Source organism: Talpa occidentalis, unplaced genomic scaffold (genome assembly GCF_014898055.3).
Source record: "Talpa occidentalis isolate TD23 unplaced genomic scaffold, MPIMG_talOcc4v2.1 talOcc4.13, whole genome shotgun sequence".
Classification (NCBI taxonomy): domain Eukaryota; kingdom Metazoa; phylum Chordata; class Mammalia; order Eulipotyphla; family Talpidae; genus Talpa; species Talpa occidentalis.
The window spans coordinates 38,912,030-38,935,480 of NW_023601322.1; the positions used below are offsets into that span (position 1 = coordinate 38,912,030).

General features: G+C 41.5%; 1 protein-coding gene across 3 annotated transcripts in view; it reads left to right on the forward strand.

The window, feature by feature from the left end:
- ANKRD29 (ankyrin repeat domain 29) overlaps positions 1 to 23,451 on the forward strand; it is a 54,476-nt gene that overhangs the window by 19,164 nt on the left and 11,861 nt on the right. For 2 of the 3 annotated variants that reach the window (XM_037508730.2, XM_037508731.2), the window contains exons 4-8: positions 946 to 1,044; positions 3,745 to 3,843; positions 7,014 to 7,112; positions 19,418 to 19,516; positions 20,908 to 21,003. In XM_037508730.2, coding sequence (XP_037364627.1) covers positions 946 to 1,044; positions 3,745 to 3,843; positions 7,014 to 7,112; positions 19,418 to 19,516; positions 20,908 to 21,003 — 492 coding nt within the window. Of the gene's footprint in view, positions 1 to 945; positions 1,045 to 3,744; positions 3,844 to 7,013; positions 7,113 to 13,318; positions 13,527 to 19,417; positions 19,517 to 20,907; positions 21,004 to 23,451 lie in introns of those variants that run through there. The other variant, XM_054694136.1, reaches the window with a different exon arrangement.

Consider the following 23,451-nt stretch of genomic DNA (forward strand, 5'->3'; position numbering starts at 1 on the left):
AGCAATATCGGCTAGTAAAACTCATGGGTAGAGGAGCTGGGTGTGCATATGAAGCTCTGGGCTTTGGTACTACTGCACACACACTTAAGGCCTTTATTCACATCCTAGACTGAAGTCTAACCCATATTGTCTACAGAATGCTGCATTAATGTGAGCATTGATTAATTGTACACATGTTCCAAAATTAGTTCATTATTGTAAACATGATTTTTGTAACTAGCATATCAAAAAATCTTAAATTTTAATGTCTAATAAGAAGGTGAGAGTTTTCCTATCCTAGCCAAGTTTCTTCATTCAAATCTGGTTACATATTAAGGTTTCTGGAACTCAGCATCCTCTGTACGAAAGAAATGAGAGGATGCTTCCCACTCATTTCTCTGGCAACCAAGGAGAAATTCACTCCTGCAATGCACAGCATGTCTTTGAATGGACATAGACTCTATGAATGGACCTGTGCTTCCTAGGCTAGAATGGTTGGGAAAAAAGCCTGAGATAGAAGGTCATATCTGGGAAGGTATTAGCATGCATTCTGCCCAAGGGTAAACCTCGTTGCTCATGTCTCTCTCTCACGCTCTCTTTCTCTCTCTCTCTTTCTCTCTCTCTCTCTCTCTCACTCACACACACACACACACACACACACACACCCTTATAAACAAGCCTTAGAGTGATCAGTAATCCTTTGGACACACTCTTTATAGCTAAGTTTTCCAAATATCTTGTCAATTCTCTGAACAAAAATTACAACCAGTTCAAAGATAGCCCCTTTCTAGATGAGAAGGTTTATAAACAAGATGCTGTTTTTGATTTGTTTGCAAATATATAAATTAAAGATAATGTAAATATATTCAAGTATGTATATATGCAAATATATGTGTATGTGTGTGTGTGTGTGTGTGTATAGTATAACCAAATATCTTTAAAAACCAGACTCTTTCTATCTCCCAGTCAGGTACAACTGCTCTCTTCTTCGCTGCCCAACAAGGCCATAATGATGTTGTGAGATTTCTCTTTGAATTTGGGGCATCTACTGAATTTAGAACCAAAGTAAGAGACCTTCTTGATTCCATACCCTGGGAAAAAATGTCTGCGGGCATGACAATGTGTCTTCATCTGTAGTGTGAATTTGTGCTCCTCCTTTTGCAAGATTACTTGCCATCATTCAAGGGTAGTCCTAAGATTTCATTTCAAAACATGACAGTTTTACTCTTGGCTTCTCAATTGGAGAGTTTTATGCAGAATGACACAGATTCTTTCTTGCATTCCTAGCTTTTTACTCTAGGACACTAAATTTTGCTATCAGAATGGACACAGCGGCAGGTGTTCTATGGAGTTCCCTTTTCATGTGTTTTTTTTCCCACTTCGAGGTTAATCCAAGGACTATGTACAGGAATTGTCAGAAGTGGTAAGCTGATCCTAGTGAATCTGAGTTTTTCCAGGAAGGGTGATTTCACAGGCAATTTATTTTCTGATTTGTCCTTGCTGAAATATGTGACGTATGATTACAGTTTGTATAGTTGGGAAAGGAATTGTGTTTTTTCCTTTAAAGATGTTATTGATTCTTCATATTTGTCAGATGAATAAGAAATCTGAGTCTGCACCAGCATAAGTTTTGTGTTCACAATATGATTTTACACGATAATGTTTTGTAGTAGGAGAATTTGAACTGCTGTAACATTTTTATAAATGTCAACTAATTTCTGGCCTAATCATAACAAAAATTTCTGAAAATTTGCTTTAGTGGGAAGCTTTTAGGTTTTAAATTCATTGTACGTGATATTTCAATATTAAGGGAGTTTGCAGTGGTTTATGGTGTTGTTGCTGTTCTGTTAAAATACTATTAGTAGATCTGAATTTCAAATAGGGTTTCTGTCTTCTGAAAATTACTTGTGGACTGTGTACATGCCACCAAACATGCTGAATATAATATATACAGCAGTTCAAAATATATATGTATATATTTTATGTTAATTATCATTTTACCTTTCATTATAAAAGTGATACAACTAAAAATAGAAAATAAAGTCCTAAAAACTAAACTTTGAACTAAGTCAAAAGGGTCATGTGTGTCCATACGGCTGTTTTAGTCTTCTTGGCTAAAAAGTTAACGCTGGCTTGAAGTCTTTGTACATGAGCCAGTTGTGGTGTCCCAGAAATCCATGGAACATGGGGCCCATGGGGAGCAATTCCATATGTTTCCATTAAGTCAACTGCAGGTGTCCCAGAATTTTCCATGGGAAGAAGAGAGTATGGAAAGGCTTTGAGTTTTCATATGATCCTCTCATCAATACTGACTTTGTTCTCCTTGTTATTAAATCTGATCCCACAAAAATGTGTTTTTAAAGATAAAAGGTATCAGCTCTTCTATGACAGCCATATTTTATCTATTCTCTTACCTCATTGGGCAAAGAACTGGGAAAACTGACAGAACAAAACATAGAAATGTTGGCATTCATTGCTGCTATTAAGCAACTTCTTGATGCCCCACTACCAACCTCAGCCTTCAGTCTCCTTCCTCTACTCTGCATCTTTCAAAATACAGCGCATGCACCCTCTCCCTTTACACCACTCTCCTCCCTTGGTAAAGCCTTAGTCAGCATGCACATACCCCTCACCTCATCTGTCTGTGAACTCGGTCACTCTCATTGCAGTGTTTCCTCAAATGAAGCTCCCCTGCACACCACACTCACCTCACATGACTGGTCAAAAGGCCTATTTCTGTGTCTCAGACCCACTGAATCAGACCCCTGATGGTATGTCTCCAAGGGTAAGCATCTTCAATGAAAACTCTGTGCGTGAACATAGAAACCATACTATCTTTTATTTATGCCTTATATTTATGATTTGTACTTTAGAACCAAATTACATGTTCTTGCATTATTTGTAATTAGCTCAAATGTTCACATACCAGTACATAGATCCAAACAAATAACATGACAATACTAGATGGGAAAAGATAATACCTCAGCTGCAGCACCCAAGAAAAACCATTAAGAGTCACAGTTGACCACAAACTCAGTGAGTCAGTAGTGTGATGTGGTTGGCATAAAAGCTAATTCTAATTTAGCCTGCAGAGATTAAAGTAGGGGAGTGCCCCACTGCATATCAGAGCACATCTACTTTATATTATTCTGTTTGGTTCTAGGGCCCACATTTTAATGAGACCTGGCAAATTGGCACATGTTCAAAGGAAATGCTAAGGAGGATAGTAAGAGGCACATGGAATATGTTGTAGTTATCTGCTCTTTCAGTGGATGCAGATTTTGTTCTGTGCAGGCAAGGGTCCCAGAAGGTTACCCATAAAAGCACAAAACCTCTCTGGGTAGCACCAGCCAGAAACCAGTGTTTTTCAAGAGGGCCTCTGACCAATAGCCATGGGAGACCATTCTGATAATTCCAAGATAGAACATGACTGACACAGACTTTCTGTTCTTTGTTTCCTTTATTGAGAAGCAAGTGGTTGACTCTGCATTTGACACTGGAAATTTCTAAATTAATCATAATAACTGAATCAAGCAACTATAAAGGTCTCTCAAGCAAGTCATCCAAGTTTACAACAAAATAATGTGCTTAAGATGAACTCTGTCATGATTATAAAGAAAAATAGAAGGAAGGAAAGGAAAAGTGAATTTGCTGTTCTCTGTGGGAAGTTCTTATCCAGAGTCCTCCAGATGTGTGAGGCACATCTGCCGGGTAAAGTTTGTGCCTGAGCTGTGTCTAATGTGTTCACCCTGTGCTTGTCCATAGGACGGCGGCACCGCCCTGTTGGCTGCCAGTCAGTACGGGCACATGCGGGTGGTAGAAACCTTGCTGAAGCACGGGGCCAACATCCACGACCAACTTTATGTGAGTGCGCTTCAAAGGACATTAGATGGAGACTTGCACCTTCCCTTATTGTTCATATTCTTGAGATCTAAATTAAAATGGCAGTATTGCCAACTTGAAAAATATTTTAATTAGTAGTAGGATTTTAGTCTGAAACACAAGAGAAAAAGAACTTTCTCTATGTAGATACCAGAGATTTATATTTACCCAACTTTGTCCTACTCTTTCATATCTCTTGTACATATGAGATATTTCATGTACCTCTGCTATTAGGGTCCTCAAATATCATGTGAGATATATATATATATATTTTTCATAACGCAGCTGCCTATGGGCTTGCTGAAGAACAAAGTAAATTTCTGTCGTGGAGTTATTTGCAAGGAAGGGCACCCACAAAAAAGAGAAATCAAATTATTTGGAAGAGAATTAAGATTGGGTGGGTGAAGACCTGTGAGCTCCATGCACACAGTTGACATTTGACAGTCATCCACTGCCAGTGTGGGTCTGTTTGTTGCTAATTGGCAATTAGCACATTACCTAGGGGCTCTTTTAATTGATGTGACTGCAGTTCCATAGGATTTATGGCAAGTGTTATTCCAGTTTTGTAGGAAAAAGTAAAATATGGAGAGATAAACTGACTTGAGAGAGTCACAGGGTAAAGAATGGAAGAATTCCTACTTCCAATTACCCAGGAACCATAGTTTAGGGTATCCTACAACTAGACATTGGCCCTTATGCCTAGGGCACTGTACTTTCATAAATGTGTAATGAGATGTGTAGGTGTGAATTTTTCCATTTGAACACCCTTTCCAGAGTTTATACAGTTAACTCTGATTAATTACAGACCTCTTTGAAGTATATAGCAACTTGCCTTCACCTTTGCACTGCAAAATCTGTTGAAGTAGATTGAATGACCAAACTATTTGATTATAGGCCAAAGGAATGATTCTCAACTCTTAGTCCCTATTAGAATCATTCTTTAAAATACTACTTACAGGGCCTCCCTGGTGGCACAGGGGTTAAAGACACAGTGCTATCAAGCTGTAGCCAGCCACCACAGCATGAGTTCGATCCCTGGCCAGGGGGCTACCCACATTGGTGCAGCACACCTCTCCTGTCTTGCCTGCTGCTCCCCTCAGCAGTGTATTTCAGTCAGTCTGCCTGTTTTCTCCCCACTCTGTGGTGAATCCTTTTATCCCCTGCACCTCTGACCTACACCCCAGTTCTTGTATGCATAAATAAATAAATCTTTTAAAAAAATACAAAACAAGGGAGGTGGGAATTGCTTGGGAACTATAACCAAGATGAAAATGCATATAAAATGAAAAATAATATAAAAATATATAAAATTTTTAAAATAATAAATAAATAAACAAAAAACTAGTAGACACTAAAAAACAAAATACTATTTACTGGGTCTACCACAAACAACTAAGTGGGAGTCTCTGATGGCACAACTGGGCAACTGGTTGTGACATGTGGTTAAGTCTAAGAAACACAGATCTAAAGCCTTGGCTTTTTGTTGAGCTGTGTTGAGAGTGAAGTATACCTGGGAATATACATGAATGAGTGTATGTATGTGTAGCTTGAATAGAAAGAGCCCAAATCTTTGGGAAAGGAAAATGAGCTGTGATTGTCATAGCCTTACCATTAATAGTCACCAGTCCAAACTGACTATGGGTATAGACTGTGTGCTATTAAATAACATTCATCCCAAAGGCTCAGCACGTACATGCAATCTTAAAAATGTAGACTTTCGGGAAAGCCCATTCCCATACAACAGCCCATTCTTTGTTGTAAAGTGACTCAGGAAAATTTATGCACCAAAACTTCCATTTTATGTTAAAACTTTTACCTTTACCCAAAAAGTCCAAATGTAAGTGTTTCCATTTACATTGAAATATAGGGCATCCCAGTGAATGATGTCTGAAAACTTCCAGGAAGAGAAATTTATGATGCATAGTAAAAGTTCCAATGCATGGATATCCATTTTAGACAATTCCTGTGAGTTATCAACTGCTAAGGCATGATAGACTTCCTGTGGCAACAGAGTAAAGAACAGCTGAAAATTTTATCACTGTATCAAACATCTGCTTAGAAGTCTATACTGGCTGATGAATTTTTAATGATTGCCTCAAGGGGAGTCCAGCAGCTCAGCTGCCACCCACTGGAAATCCAGCCCCCTCCACCTGCTCGGACTGGCAGGGAAAGCTGCTTGGTATTTTTGCTTGTGGTTAGTGCTCCTTATGGCAAGGGTGGCAATTAGTTGGGTTAGCTAGGTATTTTCCACTAGGATGTCCTCGGGTTTTCCACTGCAGTTAAAGAATAATGAAGTTGCCTGTATCCTGTAAATGCTGCCTGTGTGCATGAACATCTGGAAAGGACTCATGCTCTCAGCTGCCCCATGTATTTGCTGAAATTGCCTAAAGGCATATCTTCCAAGAAAAAAGTAAGAAAAGCCCAGAAGACATAGATGCCCAACTAAAAAGAAAATTAGAGAACAAGCACTCGCTTGGAGTTTTTATGTAGGATGACTTAACTGTGTTTATGGGTGTGTTGGTGTCTACTGGGCTGGCAGGGAGCCTGTCCAGGGATACTCTTTCTAGTGTAGTTATTCATAGGACATCTTGTGTTTTAAAGTTTGAAGAAACTGCACGTTAGGGGAACAGATAAAGTATGCAAAACAGTTTAAGGGATTTTTTTTGTGTGTGTTTTTACTAACAGACTCACTTGTTTCTAATTAACTTTTAGCTCTTAATTGACAAAAGGGTTGAAATGAAAAATTGCATTAAACATATGCTTTTTAAATCTAATTAAAAGGGGAATGACTGAGAACATGCAACGAAAGCAGAAGGTAGCTAATGAGAAAGAAGTCTACGCAGATGACCAAAATTGATGGGCTCTGAAAAACTTGGGTGTTACTGCCAACTGAATGTATCATAAGCCCTATTCTCAAGATTTTGTAGCATGAACAGTCATTATGTATGTTATAACATATCCTTATAAAACTATTTGAAACTACCTTTCAAGCCTGATTTACCACATTTTTAGAATCAGTCCCAAAGAATAAAACACTTAACTTGAAACTGGGGAATGGAAAATTATATTACATGTACATCTTTTTATCTAATTTCTTTTAAGATAAATGTGGAAGGTGATTTTTTTTAAACTTTCAATTTGATTTCTTTCAGGATGGAGCCACTGCCCTCTTCCTAGCTGCCCAAGGTGGTTACTTGGATGTTATTCGCTTATTACTGTCTTCAGGAGCAAAAGTCAACCAGCCAAGGCAGGTAATGTCCGAGTATGGGGAGCAGGGGCACAGGGGATCTGAGGTCCTGTAGCAGCACCTACAGAAGATAACCTGTGAGCTCTGCACCTTCTTGAAATCCTGTGATGAGAAGTTAATCTTTGATTAGTTTTCTCCTGCTCTCTATGCTTTGGACTCAGCTGAAAGCCTATGAAATCACACTGACATCACCACTTACTATCTTTAAAACCTGGGCGTTTGGTGTCAGAGGTCAAGTACACACTCTGACAACTCCTGTTCAAATAAATTATGGCTGCACTGAAATAAAGAGAGTAGGCTAGCCAGGGTAATGAGTAAATAGAGACTGGTGAGGTCATCTTACCCCGCTTGCCCTGCCCCATACATTGCCTGATCTTTTACCCCACTTCCATCAAGCCAAAGACATTGGCAATCATTAGTAGGTTCTGCAACTTCATCTCTCACAATTATGCTATTGATATTAAAACTTCATTTACTAACATCAAACTAATAAATAGTTTCTTGCTGGCTCTTAAAGGACAACAACTTAAAGTTAATACAGGTCACATACAAATGTAAGGCATTATTCCTTTTTACAAAACATTTCAGATTAAGGTAACATAAAGGTAGTTTTCTAGGGAAAAGTCAAGTTGACGTCTCACAGTAAATGATACCCAGGCAGACTTCCACTGTAAGATGGCTGTCTCTGAAAATGCCTGTGTATTCATGCAATGAATAGGTCAGACCACCTTATGGGTGAACACAGGCTTCTTTGGTCTTTGAAGTCCAAGTGCATAAGGATCCTGAGAAAAGAAAGAGACTTTGGGCAAAGTAGTTTGAGATCAGGAATCCTGAGCTCCAGATCCAACTCTGCCAATAACCAGCTGTGTAGATCTGAACCAGTAAATCAACCTCTCTGGACCTCTTACCCATCTGAAAATTAGGAATCTGGGCAGGATGTTCCTGGAGATCTCTTTAGGCTCCCAAACTTTTGATAAGTGTTTTATTCAACATCCAATCAGTATTTCTTGAGCACTCATGTACTGACACTGCTATGAATATCAGATTCTGTTTTTAGCATTTTAAAGCTATGTAGGGGCAGGATGGACACCGAGCAGGTTTTCTATGATCCCATGCAGACCAGGTAAAGGAGGAGTCAGAGTCAGTGGCTTTTGCAGGTCTTTTATTTAGATTTACCAGGCAGGGGTGCTGGGAGACCGGGAGGTCCTCACTCTAGCTGGGTGTAAGGTCAGGAATGGACACAGGGCAGGTTTTCTAATATACAGCAGACCGGGTAAAGGAGGAGTCAGAGTCCTCAGTGGGTTTTTGCAGGTTTTTTATTGGGGTTCACCAGGCATACGGCAGGCAGAGGTGCTGGGAGGCCTCCCAGCCCCCAGAAAGTTTTCACTCTATCTGGGCTCTCCGGCGTTCTCTACTTCTCTCTGGGCTTCTGCTGCTCTTCCGTTCATTCGGCTTCTTCTGGTGTCCTCATGCCACCGCCCTTAAAAGCACAGTCTTAGCCCAGGTGAATCCCATCTACCTATGCCCACACCCTACTCCAGGTGCCCGCCATCAGGCATGCATTCAGGACCACAAGGATCCATCATCTATCCTGATGGTGGGAGGGCAGAAAAGCCTGACATTTTTTCCTTACCCTACACTGGGCTCTCTGGCGTTCTCTCTGCTTCTCTTCTCTCGGCTTCCATTTGTTCTTGGCTTCTGCTGGCATCACTGTGATGCCGCCCTTATAAACTCAGTCTCTCAGCTCAGGTGTACCCACTTCAGGTGCCCACTTCAGGCATGCATTCAGGACCATAGGGTTCCCGCATCTATCCTAATGGCGGGAGGGCGGAAAAGCCTGATACTTTTACCTTACCCTACAAGCTATCTTTAGGTTTAAATGACCCCAGGCATACCCCTGGGAAAGGAAGTTTTCAGAAAAAAAATATATTTGCATGCCTGTCAGGCTTGATGTTTGGAGATTAGAATTTAATATTTTCCTGCAGGTCCTTCTTATCTTGAAATTGTTCATTGATTCTGAATCCAAGGCTTCAACTTAACAAAATTAATAAAAAGAATTGGCTATTTTTAGATTGCATAATTTTGATTTGGAGACCATTATTGAGGGTACCACTATGAACTTGAAAATAAGAGTTCATCAACTTTATCTCAATATCCTTCTAAAATAATTTCTGGCATTTTGACAAGTCTATTTATAAAATAAATTGTATTATTCATGTACACTAAGATACTGTTTGTGAAAACTAGGTTGATATAGGAACTTATATTTCAAAAAAAAAACTTACATTTCAAATGTTGCATGGATTGTGTCCACTTAAACCTAAACTGAGTTACATGATGACATTAAAGCTAAGCAGTTAAAGAGTAAACCAGCATTGTGTGGTAACTGCAACAGCTGTTTTTCATTCCTCAGGAGTGAGGATAACCTGGTCAGAGTGGGTGACCTAGTCTGGGAATGGAGGACTCCACCCTTTGGTCAAGAAGCAAGTGGCATGCTGAGTGTGTAGTGCTAGTGTTTGGATTGCTGATAGTTCTAAGAGATTGTTATTTAGGCAAAGGGTGTTTCATAAAATGAGAATTGCTTTAGGGGAAAAAAATCAATGGAATTTTTTCTTTCTATGGCATATACTAAGTCCACTGTGCCTTCCAGGCATTCTTCCACTACCTTATTAACCTTTTATTTAGGCCTCGCCAGGTCAGATTAGTCTAAGTTCTATCTTCGCTGAAAGTGTACACTCTGCCTAATTAATTCCATTCCAAGTAAACAAGCAGTGTCATAAATTTGGCAAAAGTGGTACCTGTCTGGGCTGATATTATAAGGATGTTAACAAAGAAAAGACTAATTAAAAGATTCATTGATGATGGCCTGCACCTGGCCATTTTCTATAGGGTATTTGGAAACCAATGTTTTATTCTGTAGTCCCAGCTGACACATTGAATCATTTGAGAAAATTCTGGAATTTACAAAACAAGGGGAAGGACATCTGCCTTGTTTAATTTCTTAATTTTAGATTAGTTGGAGTTATAATTTTTGTGTTGGTATTCTATGGAATCCCGATGTTTGGTGTTACACTATGACAGGATATTGCATTGAAAAATTCAACTGTCTCATGACCTGAGCTGCAGGGAATCTGAGCTGTAATAGGAATCACTTTTCCTTGTAACTCTTATTAACAAACTGATAACCTTGTTAGTACTTTTGTAAAAGGGAACCCTATTCAAAAAGCAAGCCATAGGCAGATTTCATAAAACTCAGTTCTTGATTTGAAACTTGAAAAAAATTTCTAAGTTGTCCTGGATAAAGAATTCAAAAGTCCCAAAGACCATTGAAATCTACAGTCCATATAAAAACTCATTCATTTCTTTCTGTGTATCCTCACCAGAGTTGATAAGCCAAACCCTCTTAATCACTAAATGAGATGTCTATTTAGTTTTCCTATGAACAAAGTGCTTTGATACAGACTTCCCACAACCCGATTCACCCATGTTGTTAGAACAGTGCTTTTATTGAGTATCAAAGTCTGTTTACCCAGAGATAAGGACTCATCTCTATCTAGTTTTCTTAATGTGCTAATCAGTATCCCTTTGAAGCCTGACAGAAAAGCCTTTTCATAAAGTCCTCTCCTAACAGAAGCCTTAGGAATGCAGAGATGCACTGTATGCAGAGATGTCAGAGCCAGATAGTAACAGTTCTCCTAGTTTGCAAAGTTGGAGGGACAAACCCAGTGGTGGGCAGAGGGAGAAAGCAGAGGCAACAGACTGGTGCCATGTCCTGAGGGCTTGGAGACAGGAGCAGACAGGAATGGGGAGGCCCTACTGCTTTCATTGCCTTTGCACATGGCAGCATGCAGAAAAGGTGTGTTTACTCCAGTAGATACCCAGAGCCTGAGGCGGAGCACCGGTGAGGTCTGGAAGACTACAGGACATGGTGACTGACCAGAGACTGGGAACTAGAAAGGGTTCAGTTATAGGCCCAGCTCATGGGCAGGGCGCAAGTTCCACGAAGACCCTAAGAGCCAGCTAGGAAACCAGACCTAGGTCTCTGTGTGGCTTGGTAGTGATGGGGCTGTGTATATCTTAAGGAAATGAAACACAGTCCCCGTTTTGCTTATTATCTGTATGACCTTGAGTAAGTTGCTTGCTCTCCCTAAATCTCAATTTTTCCATCTGCAAAACTAGAATCGTAGCAGCACCTTTGCTATAGGCTTGTGAGAATTAAATAAAATAATCCCTATAAAAAATCGTAATAAAATGGGGCAAACCTAGAGGAAAGGGAATGAGCCTGTCAGTAAGTCCTCACCTGAACGCCTCAGAAGGCAGCACATAACTCAAATGCAGAGACATGGAGAGAACAAAAAGAGTTTATTTGCACAGGGGGTGAGTGAGACAAAGAGAGAAATGGGAGAGAGCTTAGAAAATGTATAGGCCAGCAAGCATTTATGCTACCCCTGATAGCATCTGCTCAGTAGAGCCAGGGTCAGAGCAGGACCTTCAGGCAGGGAGCCAGCCTAGAAAGCCCCAGAGCCACAGGCAGGAGGTCAGCCAGGAGAGTCCCCAGCTGCAGGTGGGAGCTAGCCAAAAAAAGCCCAAACTCAGCCTGCCTGCTCTGTCTTTTAAAGTCCACCAGTAGGTCCGGCCCTACCCCTGAGTCCAAAAACCCACTCAGGAAGTCAGGGAATGGAGCTTCGAGACCCACTACTCTCTTACAGTAATGCAGTTACCCATGTGCATTGTGTGCTTAGTAAATGTTAAGTTTGGCTAATATCATTTCTATTCTATCCGGGCTTCCTTGGAACAAAAACCCATCTGAAATCAAGATTGTTCTCTTTCTCTCATAAACCACGTGGTCCCTGTCATTTCAAAGTCCCTCTGGTGTGTCTTTCTCGCTCCCACTTTTTCTGTTTTCACTCTCTCCACTCTTTTGCTCTTTCCCACTCCTTTTATTTTTTTCCAACAGTTTCCTCTGCTTAATTATATGTGGTTCACAAGTTTAGGAATCAAAGTAGCAAACTCTTGAGAGAGCTATATCATTACCACAGCTTGTCTTTGTACACCAGGGCACAGGGGACTGGCTGGCCTTCCCATCCTTGGTCCAATCAGCTGTGACCAGGGAGAAATGGGTCAGTTATGGACAAGAGATCCACTTGCTGGACCAGAGCAGCAACACAGTAATGAGAAATTTGCTTCAGGTCAGGGTAGGGCTGGTAGAATCATTGTCTCAGTGCTGAGCCCCCCTCTGCTACCAATAATTGTCTTTTTATGTCTTGGGCCCCCAGCTTAAAATATAAATAGTCCCCAAGACTTTCTGCCTGGTTTGAGCCTGTCAGTGGAAGTAGCCTACAAGAACTTGTGCCGCTTCAGACACTGATTTTTCACAGGAGAGACTATTTCTTTTTTTCTAAATAATCTGTAGAAACCTAAATAAGGCCATATATCATTTTGCTAGTAATACAAGTCATGTCATACATGCCATCTCAATCTGTCATCTACCTATAAAAATGTATCAGAGGATACTTGAAAATATTAACTCAAATGGAATTAGGGAATAACAGAGTTGGAAGGCACTGCAGACGCCACCTATTTAACCATCCAACCCATCCCTGAAAGTTTTCCCAATGATCTTGACAAGTGGTAATCAGCCCCTGTTGAATGACCAGGCGTGAAGAGCTCATTACTACCTCATCAGTCTCATCAGCCAGTTCAGTCTTAGAGCTGATCCTTGAACAACAGGTGGGTGGGAGAGTAGGAGCCCCAACCCCCTCCCCCTCCATTGAAGCCCCAGATACAATGTATAGTGGGCCCACTGCATATGTGGGTACCACACTCAGGATTCAACCAAGGGACAAATGAGCTTGGTTGAATCCATGAACGTGGAACCTGCAAACAGAAAATATGCTTTATCCAGGTGGACCTACACAGTCCAACCGGTCTCACTCAAAGATCAGTTGTATATCTTTCTTGCATTGCGCCAAATACCCCACCTAGCTTTCTCTCCTACCAGGCCTTCTTTTTATCAGCAGATATACAGCATAAATCTAAATCCTTTCTTTGTGACATGTACACAAATGGCAAGTGACAGTTATCATAATCCCTCTACCATGTATCTCATCTTATTTAAGTACAATGTTTTATTTCCTTTTTTTAAAAAAAGTACAGTAGAAGCTGTAATTTCCACATTACAATGACAGTGATTTATTTGATTTATTTTAGGGCCTCCCCAGTGGTGCAGCGGTTGAACGCTGGGTTGCAAAGCTGCCCACAGCCTCTGCAGCGCCAGTTCTATCCCCGCCGCCGGCGAGGGTCCCACAGGGCGCAACAGACCTCTCCTGCCAGTGGTGTTTCGTCATTCTGCCTGTTCTGTTCCCCGCTCTGGCTCTGGTGAATTCTCTCACCCTCCCGTGCTTTTGACTGTACCCAGTGTTTGTATAAATAAAATAAATAGATCTTAAAAAAAAGAACACACTTAAAAATATATATTTTTTTAAAAACATTTTCGTCAAGTATCCAAAACATGTCAATATATATATTTTTAAATTTTCTACGTCATTTTTTCTGCAAAACTCTACAAAGAGGAGCTAAGTTGATTTGATTTTCATCATTTTCTTTATGAAGTCATCTCCATGATGAAGATTCTGACCATTTTATAGAATGGGAAAAAAGAATTCAAAGTGTATGGAAGACAAGGAATACCTCTTCTGTTCATAAACTAGATTATAAACTGACAAATTTAATTTCACAATAATGCTCTAATTCATAGTCACCTGTGTTTCATAATCAGATTTGGGGAAGGAATGAAATACACAGGTGTCCCCCAATATTCTGCTAATCCTTGCTACCTGCTCAGTTATCTCACAGCTAACTGTGCTTTATAAACATATGTGCTAATATTTTTAAATTTTTATATTTGTTGCATTGTTGTTAATTTTGGGCCTGTTAATATTGGCCTGTTAATTTTTGGCCTGTAAACTTTGGTCTGTTAATTTTTGGCCTGATTTATCCCCTCCAGTATAGTACCCATAGTTCTCTCACCACCGTAGCACCAATCATGCATCACAATAGTCCGTGTGCTCTGCTCTTCCCCCATTTTTTTTAAAGATTTATTTATTTTTATACAAGAGCTGGGGTACAGACCAGAGGCGCGGGAGGGTGAAAGGATTCACCAGAGACAGAGCGGGGAGCAGAACAGGCAGACGACAGGAATACACTGCTGAGGGGAGCAGCGGGCATGACAGGAGAGGTCTGCTGCACTATGTGGGCTTCTCGCTGGCCAGCAGGGATCAAACCAGCGCTGCAGAGGCTGCGGACACCTTCACAGAGCGGCACTCAACCCACTGCACCACTGGAGAGGCCCTCTGCCCCCTTTTTACCTTCTTTTCTCCCCCTCCCCTGCTGTAGGCCTCAGATCTATGATCAGCTTGCAAGTTTTGTTTTTTCCTTGACCCTTTGTTCAGTTTCTCCATATTCTACATAAAAGTGAAACCATCCGATATTTTTCTTTTTCCTTCTGACCCATTTCTCTTAGCATATTACCCCAGCTCCATCCATGTTGCTGCAAATGGCATGGATTATCTTTTTTGATCACTGAGTAGTATTCCACTGTGTATATATATGTCACATCTTTATGATCCATTCATCTGTTTGGGGGCATTTAGGTTGTTTCCATATCTTAGCTACTGTAAATAGTGCTGCAATAAACATAGGGGTGCAGGTTTCCTTTCAAATTGGTGTTTTTGTGTTCCTTGGATAGATTCCTAGGAGTGGAATTGCTGGGTCATGTGGTAGATCATTTTTAGTGTTCTGAGGAACTTCTACACAGCTTTCTATATTGACTGAACCAATTTGCATTCCCACCATCAGATTCAGTGATCACTTTCTAAGCATCTTTTAGCCAGTCCCTGTGCCTTTCTACATGTTTTCTCATTCACAGTATATTTGTGAAAGGAATATTTTTGCAGAGGAGGGCACTGAGGCTTAGCATGATTGCCCTAAATTCTTTTTTTTTAAGATTTCTTTATTTATTTATACAAGCACTGGGTACAGTCAGAAGCGCAGGAGGGTGAGAGAATTCACCAGAGCCAAAGCGGGGAACAGAACAGGCAGACTGACGAAATACACTGCTGAGGGGAGCAGCGGGCGCGGCAGGAGAGGTCTGTCACGCCATGTGGGACCCTCTCCGGGGGCGGGGATCGAACCGGCGCTGCAGAGGCTGCAGGCAGCTTTGCAGCCCAGCGCTCAACCGCTGCGCCACCAGGGGAGGCCCGATTGCCCTAAATTCTTAAAACCAGCAAGTAGCAACCTTTTTCCACCTACTATGACTATTGCAGTTAGGTGATAAAATTGCTAGTGTTGTGTCATGAATAAATTGTATTATAGATGTTCCCAATGTAGAATCTCTCATTTTTCCACATATAGTGTCAATTAAGATAACTGTACCAATAACAACCGAGCCCTTGAAAGCTGCCCTGGCTGCTGCTGGCTGCTTTTCCTTGCCTGCCCTCTGGTGGAGATAGTGACAAAGAACAAGTGAAGCTTAAAAGGAGGAGGAAGAAGGGCTGCACCTCACCAGGAGTTGCCCTTATGATTTCCCACCCTGCCTGAACCAGCTACACTTGTTTAAGCCACTGTGACTAAATTTTTTCCTTCTACCTGCAATATCCTTTCTACACTTTCCTACCCGGCAAAATCTTTGCCCTTTCAAAGCCCAGTTCAGATATCAGCCCACTCTGAAGCTGACCCTGTAACCCTCAGTAGTAAGACCCCTCTCCTGGTTTATCTTGTTATTTTTGTCTGCCTCTTAATTATAGCCCTACAGTCACAGAAACCTCTTCTCCATTGAACTGAATGCCTTTGAGCTCAGAAAACTTATTTTTTTAAATAATAAATTGTATTTTTATATTCCCCATACAATTGCAACCCCCCCTCCCATTTTGACACCAATCCCTCCCTCCCGCCCCCCACCCCCCAAAAAGTGTCTCTGGTTCATAGTTTTTTGTTGATTTTGATTTTCACTTTCTTATAGTTATTCATTTTCCTGGTCCCTTATTTAAGTTTTCTAGATTCCTGCTATGAGTGAGACCATCCGGTATTTTTCTTTTTCTTTCTGGCTTATTTCGCTGAGCATGATCCCTTCCAGCGCCATCCATGTTGTTGCAAATTGCATGTGTTTATCTTTTTTGAATGCTGAGTAATATTCCATGGTGTATATGTACCACATCTTCTTGATCCAGTCATCTATTTTTGAGCATTTGGTTGTTTCCAAAGCTTAGCTATTGTAAACAGTGCTGCTATAAACATAGGGGTGCAGATGCTCTTTGGAATTGATGTTTCTGTGTCCTTTGGGTAAATACCTAGGAGTGGAATTGCTGGATCATATGGAAGCTCTATGTTTAGTAGGTCCAGAAATCTCCACACAGCTCTCCATAGTGGTTGGACCAGTTTGCACTCCCACCAGCAGTGCAGGAGAGTTCCTTTTTCTTCACACCCTCGCCAACATTTGTTGTTGCTAGTTTTTTTAATATGTGCCATTCTCACTGGTGTAAGATGGTATCTCATGGTAGTTTTGATTTGCATTTCCCTGATTACAAGTGATGTTGAACATTTTTTCATATGCCTGTTGGCCATTTTGCATTTCCTCTTTTGGGAAGTTTCTTTTTAGCTCTTCTGCCCATTTTTTGACTGGATTATTTTCTTTGTTTTTGTTGAGTGTCATCAGCTCTTTGTAGATTTTTGTGATCAGTCCTTTATCATTAGTGTTGTGTGCAAAAATATTCTCCCGGTTGGTGAGGTTTCTCTTTGTTTTTGTTATTGTCTCTTTTGCTGTGCAGAAGCTCTTTAATTTGATGTAGTCCCAGCTGTTTATCTTTGCCTTCACTATCACTGCTTTGGGTGATGTGTCTGTAAAGATGTCTTTGATGTGCATATCACGTAGTGTTTTGCCTATATTTCCTTCTATGTATTTTATGGTTTCAGGTCTTATGTCTAGTTCTTTAACCCATTTTGAGTTGATTTTTGTGTATGGTGTGAGGTAGTGGTCAAGCTTCATTCTTTTGCATGTAGCGACCCAGTAGAAAACTTATTTTTAACACTCTAACTAAGCTTAGAAGATGCTCAGTGGGTGTTGGAATGAATGACTGATTAGTTAGATCCTGAATTGGGAGAATCAATTAATTAATAAATTAATGTTCAAAAATAGAATTATTTCCAATAGGCATATCAGTAGGGTAGGGAAATGTTGCTATACTAGTACCCCATACATTGACACTGTGTCTCCTAGAGGGCAAAGGTTATATCACTACATTCATTTAGATGCTCATACCCTTAATTAGAGATAATCTTCCAGAGCCTGGTTGGAACTTACTTATTGATATATGTAGTTTCCTGTCAAATAAAGTTGATTATCTGTTTTTCACATATATAGAAAATTCATTCTTTTGGTAAATATTTTCTGAATATCTACTATGTACCAAGAAAAAAAAAGGCACTGAAAGCACAAACTCTAAATTCATTAATTAATTAAATTTAAGAATGAATATAAAAGTACTCTGCAAACAAAAAGTACAAATTAAGGTTTTATTTATATTGCTAATTATCAGTGCCAATGATAGTTTAAGATTCAGGAACATTTCTAAGAGGCCTTTGTGAAAGTATGAAGTAGAACAAGATGGTTTGGCTTTCCTCTTTCCTGTGTCAGCACCTTTTCCTCTAATCTCTAAGACACAAACTTGCCAGTGTCCTCCTGTCACCCTTCACTGCTCAGGATCATTCTAGGCTCCAGACTTGCCATCACCCACCACCCCACTCAAGCATCTACATGTCGCTCTGCACAGACAGCAGTGGGCAATAATCCTGTGTCTGCTGTGACTAGTAGATTGGAATTGAAATCACATACTACAGCAGAAAATAAAACTTAATATTCCAAAAATGAATCATCTTGCTCTTCAGCCCCCCTTCCCGCTGATGATGAGTAAATCAGACATCTGATTAGAGCTTTGGATCATATTACCTTAAATACCGCAGAGGTTATGTTTAGTCTGTTCTGAATCCTCTCCCTCCACCTGCCCTGCTCTCCAAGGTCACCTCAATTGTCAGAGGTCAGACTATGATCCTAGCATTGAGAGGCCGTGGGAACACTCACATCTGATCCTTCTGCTGGTTGGCCCAGCTTCGGTCCCTGGCACCTCATGCTGGAGGCTGCAGCTGGAGATGCAGCTGGTCCAGCATGTTTGGACCCTGTCTGTGTTCTTGAAGTCATGAGCTTCTATGGCCTTATCTCCCCTATCCAGATTTACTTCCACCACTGTTTATCCAGCACAGCTGGTTTCCCACAGATAGGCAAGGACTCCTGAATGCCCAGATGCCAGGTGCATGTGGTCAGGGCTACGGGGGGCGTGTCTCAGGTCTACTGGCCCAGACAACTCCCACAGCTGTTTCTCTTCTACTTCTCAGGCACCAGCCAAGAGCAGAATTTCTTTAAGGGGGCTTCAGTTTAAGGATGGGAGAAAATCCTTCTCCATCTGGAATATACCATAATTTATCTGAGTGTTTCCACTACCCCTAGCTTACCCAAGCCAGATTCAACCCAGAGGGTGGTGAACATGGACACTCACATCTGCCCCACTTCTCTCCACCCCCCTCCTATAGTGCTTTCCTTTCATCACTAGAAAGATTTCTTATTTTCCTCTCTTTCTGGAACTATGGTCCTTTGAACGTTTTATCTTTTCTTCTCCAAAGCAACACATCTCAGCCTCTGAAAACAGTGTGTGTCCCCTCAAAAAACCACCATGTCACATGTTGCATTTAAAGTCCCTCGAAATGACGTGACTGGGAGTTCTAGACACAGAGTAGAGGATAGGAGAAATATCCACAGTTCCCTGACCCCCTGATCGCGCCTCACAGGAAACTGCCCGCTCTTCTGTGGGAGAAGGGACCCCCACTCAGGGTGTGTTGCATGACCCCACCAGGAAAGCCAGCAAACCGACAGCGGCTTGAACTCCCTGGGCCTGTCAAATTTGCTTCTGGGGAGGAGAACCATGCAGCAGCTTCCCAAAGCGTGTTCTCCGAAGTCCTGCCCAAACTGTGGCACAACATCCCTCCGTCAAATGGCTGCTTGATAAGCCAGAACTTGAATCCTGGCAGTTGCCCGAGCAGGCCAGGCCTTGGCTACGTGCGTGAATGGCTTCAAGTCATCTTTCCCTTTCTTTTCTCCACACCGGGGGTCTGTGGGACTTGACATCGGGATTTCTTCCCGGGGTCGGACTTGCTGTCGCGGGGATGCCCTTGATCGGGGCTCCAGCGTGTCCTCTCTCGCAGGACGGGACGGCGCCGCTGTGGATCGCGTCCCAGATGGGCCACAGCGAGGTGGTGCGGGTGATGCTGCTGCGCGGAGCCGACCGCGACGCCGCCCGGAATGTGAGTCGGGGTGAAAGCCTGGGAACGCGGGGGCTCAGGGTGGGACCTGCCGAAGCACTAGGCGCAGCGTGGAAAGCGCATCCTAATTTTGTCTGTAACTCACCCAGGTTCTCCCCCAACCTCCGCCTGCTATCTAGCAGGAAAACAAAGTAAACGCCTGAATTAGCTGACACTTAGCAAATGCTGCTCATTCTCTCTAAGGAGAAAAAAATGATTAATTCCTCATAGATCCTCCTCCACCTGATGATGGATGAATTCGGGAGGATGCCGGAAGCAGGAGCCAGGGCTGGGGCTGTTCTCAGAGATGTGGCGCTGAGCCTCCTGCTGGCATTGGGCCGCAGTGCAGCTGGCAGCGCCTGTCTGTGGTTTGGGGTGTCCGGGTACTAGGGTTGTTTGGCCTCATCCAGCTCTCCCCTGCCCACGTTGGCCTCCACTTAGCCTCTATTGGTGTCGCCTAATTCTGCCTCAAGGGGCCCATAGCAGGCCTTGTGCCCCATGGGAACTAAGGACAACTTGGAGAGAAAGTGCTGCCTGAGCACGCGGTGCTATTTGCTTTTTATTTTTAAGGGTTCTTTGCCCTTAGTATTTTACCCTTCCTTAAGTGACCCACCTCCGGCTTCAAGTCTGAGCCCAGAAAGGAGAGATCAAAAGACAAATTCCTGACCACTCGCTCCTTTTCTACTTCCTACAATCTCTGAAGCCAGAAAAGAATAATTCTCTAATCTCATCTTCTTTCTTCCTGATTCCAGCTAAACCTTTAATGCAGAGTGGGGTGTTTCCCTTACTCTGGGAGAACTCTGTGAACTAAAGTCTCTAAATACAGCATTTGATGCACTAAAACAGGAGAAAGGGGAATTTGAAAAAATACTTTCTCAGGTCAAAAAAAAAAAAAAAAAAGACGGAAACTAAATACTAATTTTTGAATTTTGTCTTTACATTCTGAGTTCAGTCTCCCTGTCTTCCCCACTTCCTTCACCCCACAAGTGCAGACAAGGGCAAGAGAAAGCAAAAAAAGAAAAACCCATTTAAAAAATTTAAAACAATGAATACAGTTTAACAGTTTCTGCTAAGTCATGAACTGCAGCTGAACGCCTCTTTGGTCCACCTATGCCCTAGAAATATGTTCTTCAAGTTGCTTTTGTCCCTTACCCAATGTTCTAGGGACCAGAGGAATAGGAATTTCCCAAATGGCAGTGTTCAAAGTCACACATTATGCCTGATATTCTTTCATGCAAAATTAACTGTTTAGTGCTCTCTAAAATGCTCCCAGATTAAGAGACATTATGGGTCTGTGTCAGACCAGCATCTTCCCAGTTGTCAACTAACATCTCGCTCTTAGCCAACACACACTTAGGTAGATAATCCATTTTTCTTTTCCTCTCTCTGTGAAGGATGGGACCACAGCATTACTGAAAGCAGCCAACAAAGGATATCATGATGTTATAGAGGAATTGCTGAAATTTTCACCTACTCTTGGTATTTTGAAGGTAAGAATTACCTAAAGAGAAATTTTACTGATCTATTAAGCAGGGAGGTTAGAAATTAAGAAGTCCGTACTTTAGGCCTACAGTAGAATCTATGTATAATTCTAACCAGCTGTATTCTGAAACAATATGTGTACAACATCTTTTTTTTAAAATATGACTTGTAAATAGTTTAATGAATGATGTATTTTCCTCTCCAAATTATTACAGTAAGATAACAAGTTATGAAAATATTTTAAAAGGAAGAAAGCACATGGCATAGTAACAAATGTGAAAAAAACATTGATATTCTTAGTGTGGTAGATGAGGCCCAGATAACTGCTTGAATCCCTCTAGTTACTATACTTCTTAACTTTATTTTTTATTTTATATATTTTTACATCAGTTTTCATTTTTGCACAATGCATGCATTTTCATCTTGGTTATAGTCCCCATACAATTCCCACACCCCCTTATTTTGACTGTAATCCCTCCAATCACCACCCCTGTAGTGTGTCTCAGGTTTGTAAATAGTGCTACTAAAAACAGTGGTGCAGGTGCCCTTTTGAATTAATGATTCTGTGTCCTTTGGGTAAATACCTAGGAGTGGAATTGCTGGATCATATGGAAGCTCCATATTTAGCAGGTTGAGGAAACTCCAAACAGCTTTCCATAGTGGTTGGACCAGTTTGCACTCCCACCAGCAGTGCAGGAGAGTTCCTTTTTCTCCACATCCTCGCCAACATTTGTTGTTGCTAGTTTTTTTTAATATGTGCCACTCTCATTGGTGTAAGATGGTATCTCATTGTAGTTTTGATTTGCATTTCCCTGATTACAAGTGATGTTGAGCATTTTTTCATATGCCTGTTGGCCATTTGCATTTCCTCTTTGGAGAAGTTCCTTTTTAGCTCTTCTGCCCATTTTTTGACTGGATTGTTTACTTTGTTTTTGTTGAGACTCCTCAGCTCTTTGTAGATTTTTGTGATCAGTCCTTTATCATTAGTGTTGTGTACAAAAATTTTCTCCTAGTCGGAGAAGTCTGATCTCAGTCTGATTGGTTTTCCTTTGAATGTTATCTGTTTCTTCCCTCTTGTCAGCTTCATTATTTTTTCCTTGTCATGGATTCTTGGGAGTGGTACTATTATGTGTCTTGCTGTATTTTTCCTTTCATCATGGAAGTTTGGTGTTCTTCTTGCTTCTGGTATGTCTATTTTCAGCTCCTTCTTCATGTTTAGGAAGTTCTCTTCAGTTATTTCCTTGAATATTTTCTCTGTTCCTATGTCTCTCTCCTCTCCTTCTGGAATCCTATAACTCTTATATTTCCTTTCCTCATGGAGTCAGATAGTTCCCAAAGTCTTTCTTCATTCTTTTTCATTCGTACTTCTCTTTCCTTTTCTGTTTTGGTTCTTTTTATTTCTGTGTCTTCGAGAGTACTTATTCATTCTTCCATTTCATCTATTCTGCTTTCACTGCTTTTCCCAGAGTTCTTTAGCTCCTCCATTAATTCTTTGATCTCCTGCATTTCTTTCACTTCCCTCTTTAGGGACTCAATTTCATTCTTTTGATCGTTGATTATTTTTCCCTTATCATTGTTTTCCTTTATGACTTCTGTCTGTTTTTAATCATGGCAATTTTAAATTCTCTTTCTGGAAGGTTCAGAAGTTCTTTCAAGTCACTGTTGTTGCAATCTGGTGGGTGATTTTCTTTTTGTGGTGTGTCTTTTCCCTGAGGACTTGCTTGGTTGTTTGTAGTTTTTCTTCTCCCTGCTGCTTGTTTTCTAATTTGCCCTATGCTTTGGTACATTGTTTCGCTGCTACTGGCCGGCATCTTTTTGCTGTGCTCTTTCTGGGATGTCCGAAACTGGTGGTCCAATCGAGTCAAATACTGTTGTGCCAGAAGTCCAGTAGGGCAGTGGTACTATGAATATGTTAATGGTCGCTGTCACAGAATATCTCCTTCTGTATTTGTTTAATTCCAGAGCTGTGTCTTGAGGTCCCACAGACTGCCCTGGAGGTGGGGTGGCTGGATCGCCTGCTGGGCTCCAAATTGCTGGATCCCCCTCTGGGCTCCGACTCCCTGCCAGGCGGGACTGGCTTGTGGGGGCCTTCAGCTCACCTCTGGCTGTGGGGGCAGCCCTTTCCCAGTTTCAGGCAGTCTCAGTGGTGCCCGATGCAAAGGCAAAGATCCCTATCCTAAAATAGCCAGTCAGAAGGGCACTTCCCTGTGCTTACTATCTGCCCCAACGGTGGCTGGATCCAAGCAGTCTCAGTGGTGCTGGACGCAAAGGCAAAGATCCCTATTCTCTTAATGTTGGAGGTGGCAACATCACTGGGGGAAATAGGAAGGAGGTAAAAGCAAGAACCAGAGTCTGCCAGTGTCTAGTTTTCCAGAAAAATGAATATTGTAATAATGAAAGAGCTAAATTGAAAAATTAGCCAAATGGACATATCATTGGAGCAGGCTCTGTGAAAT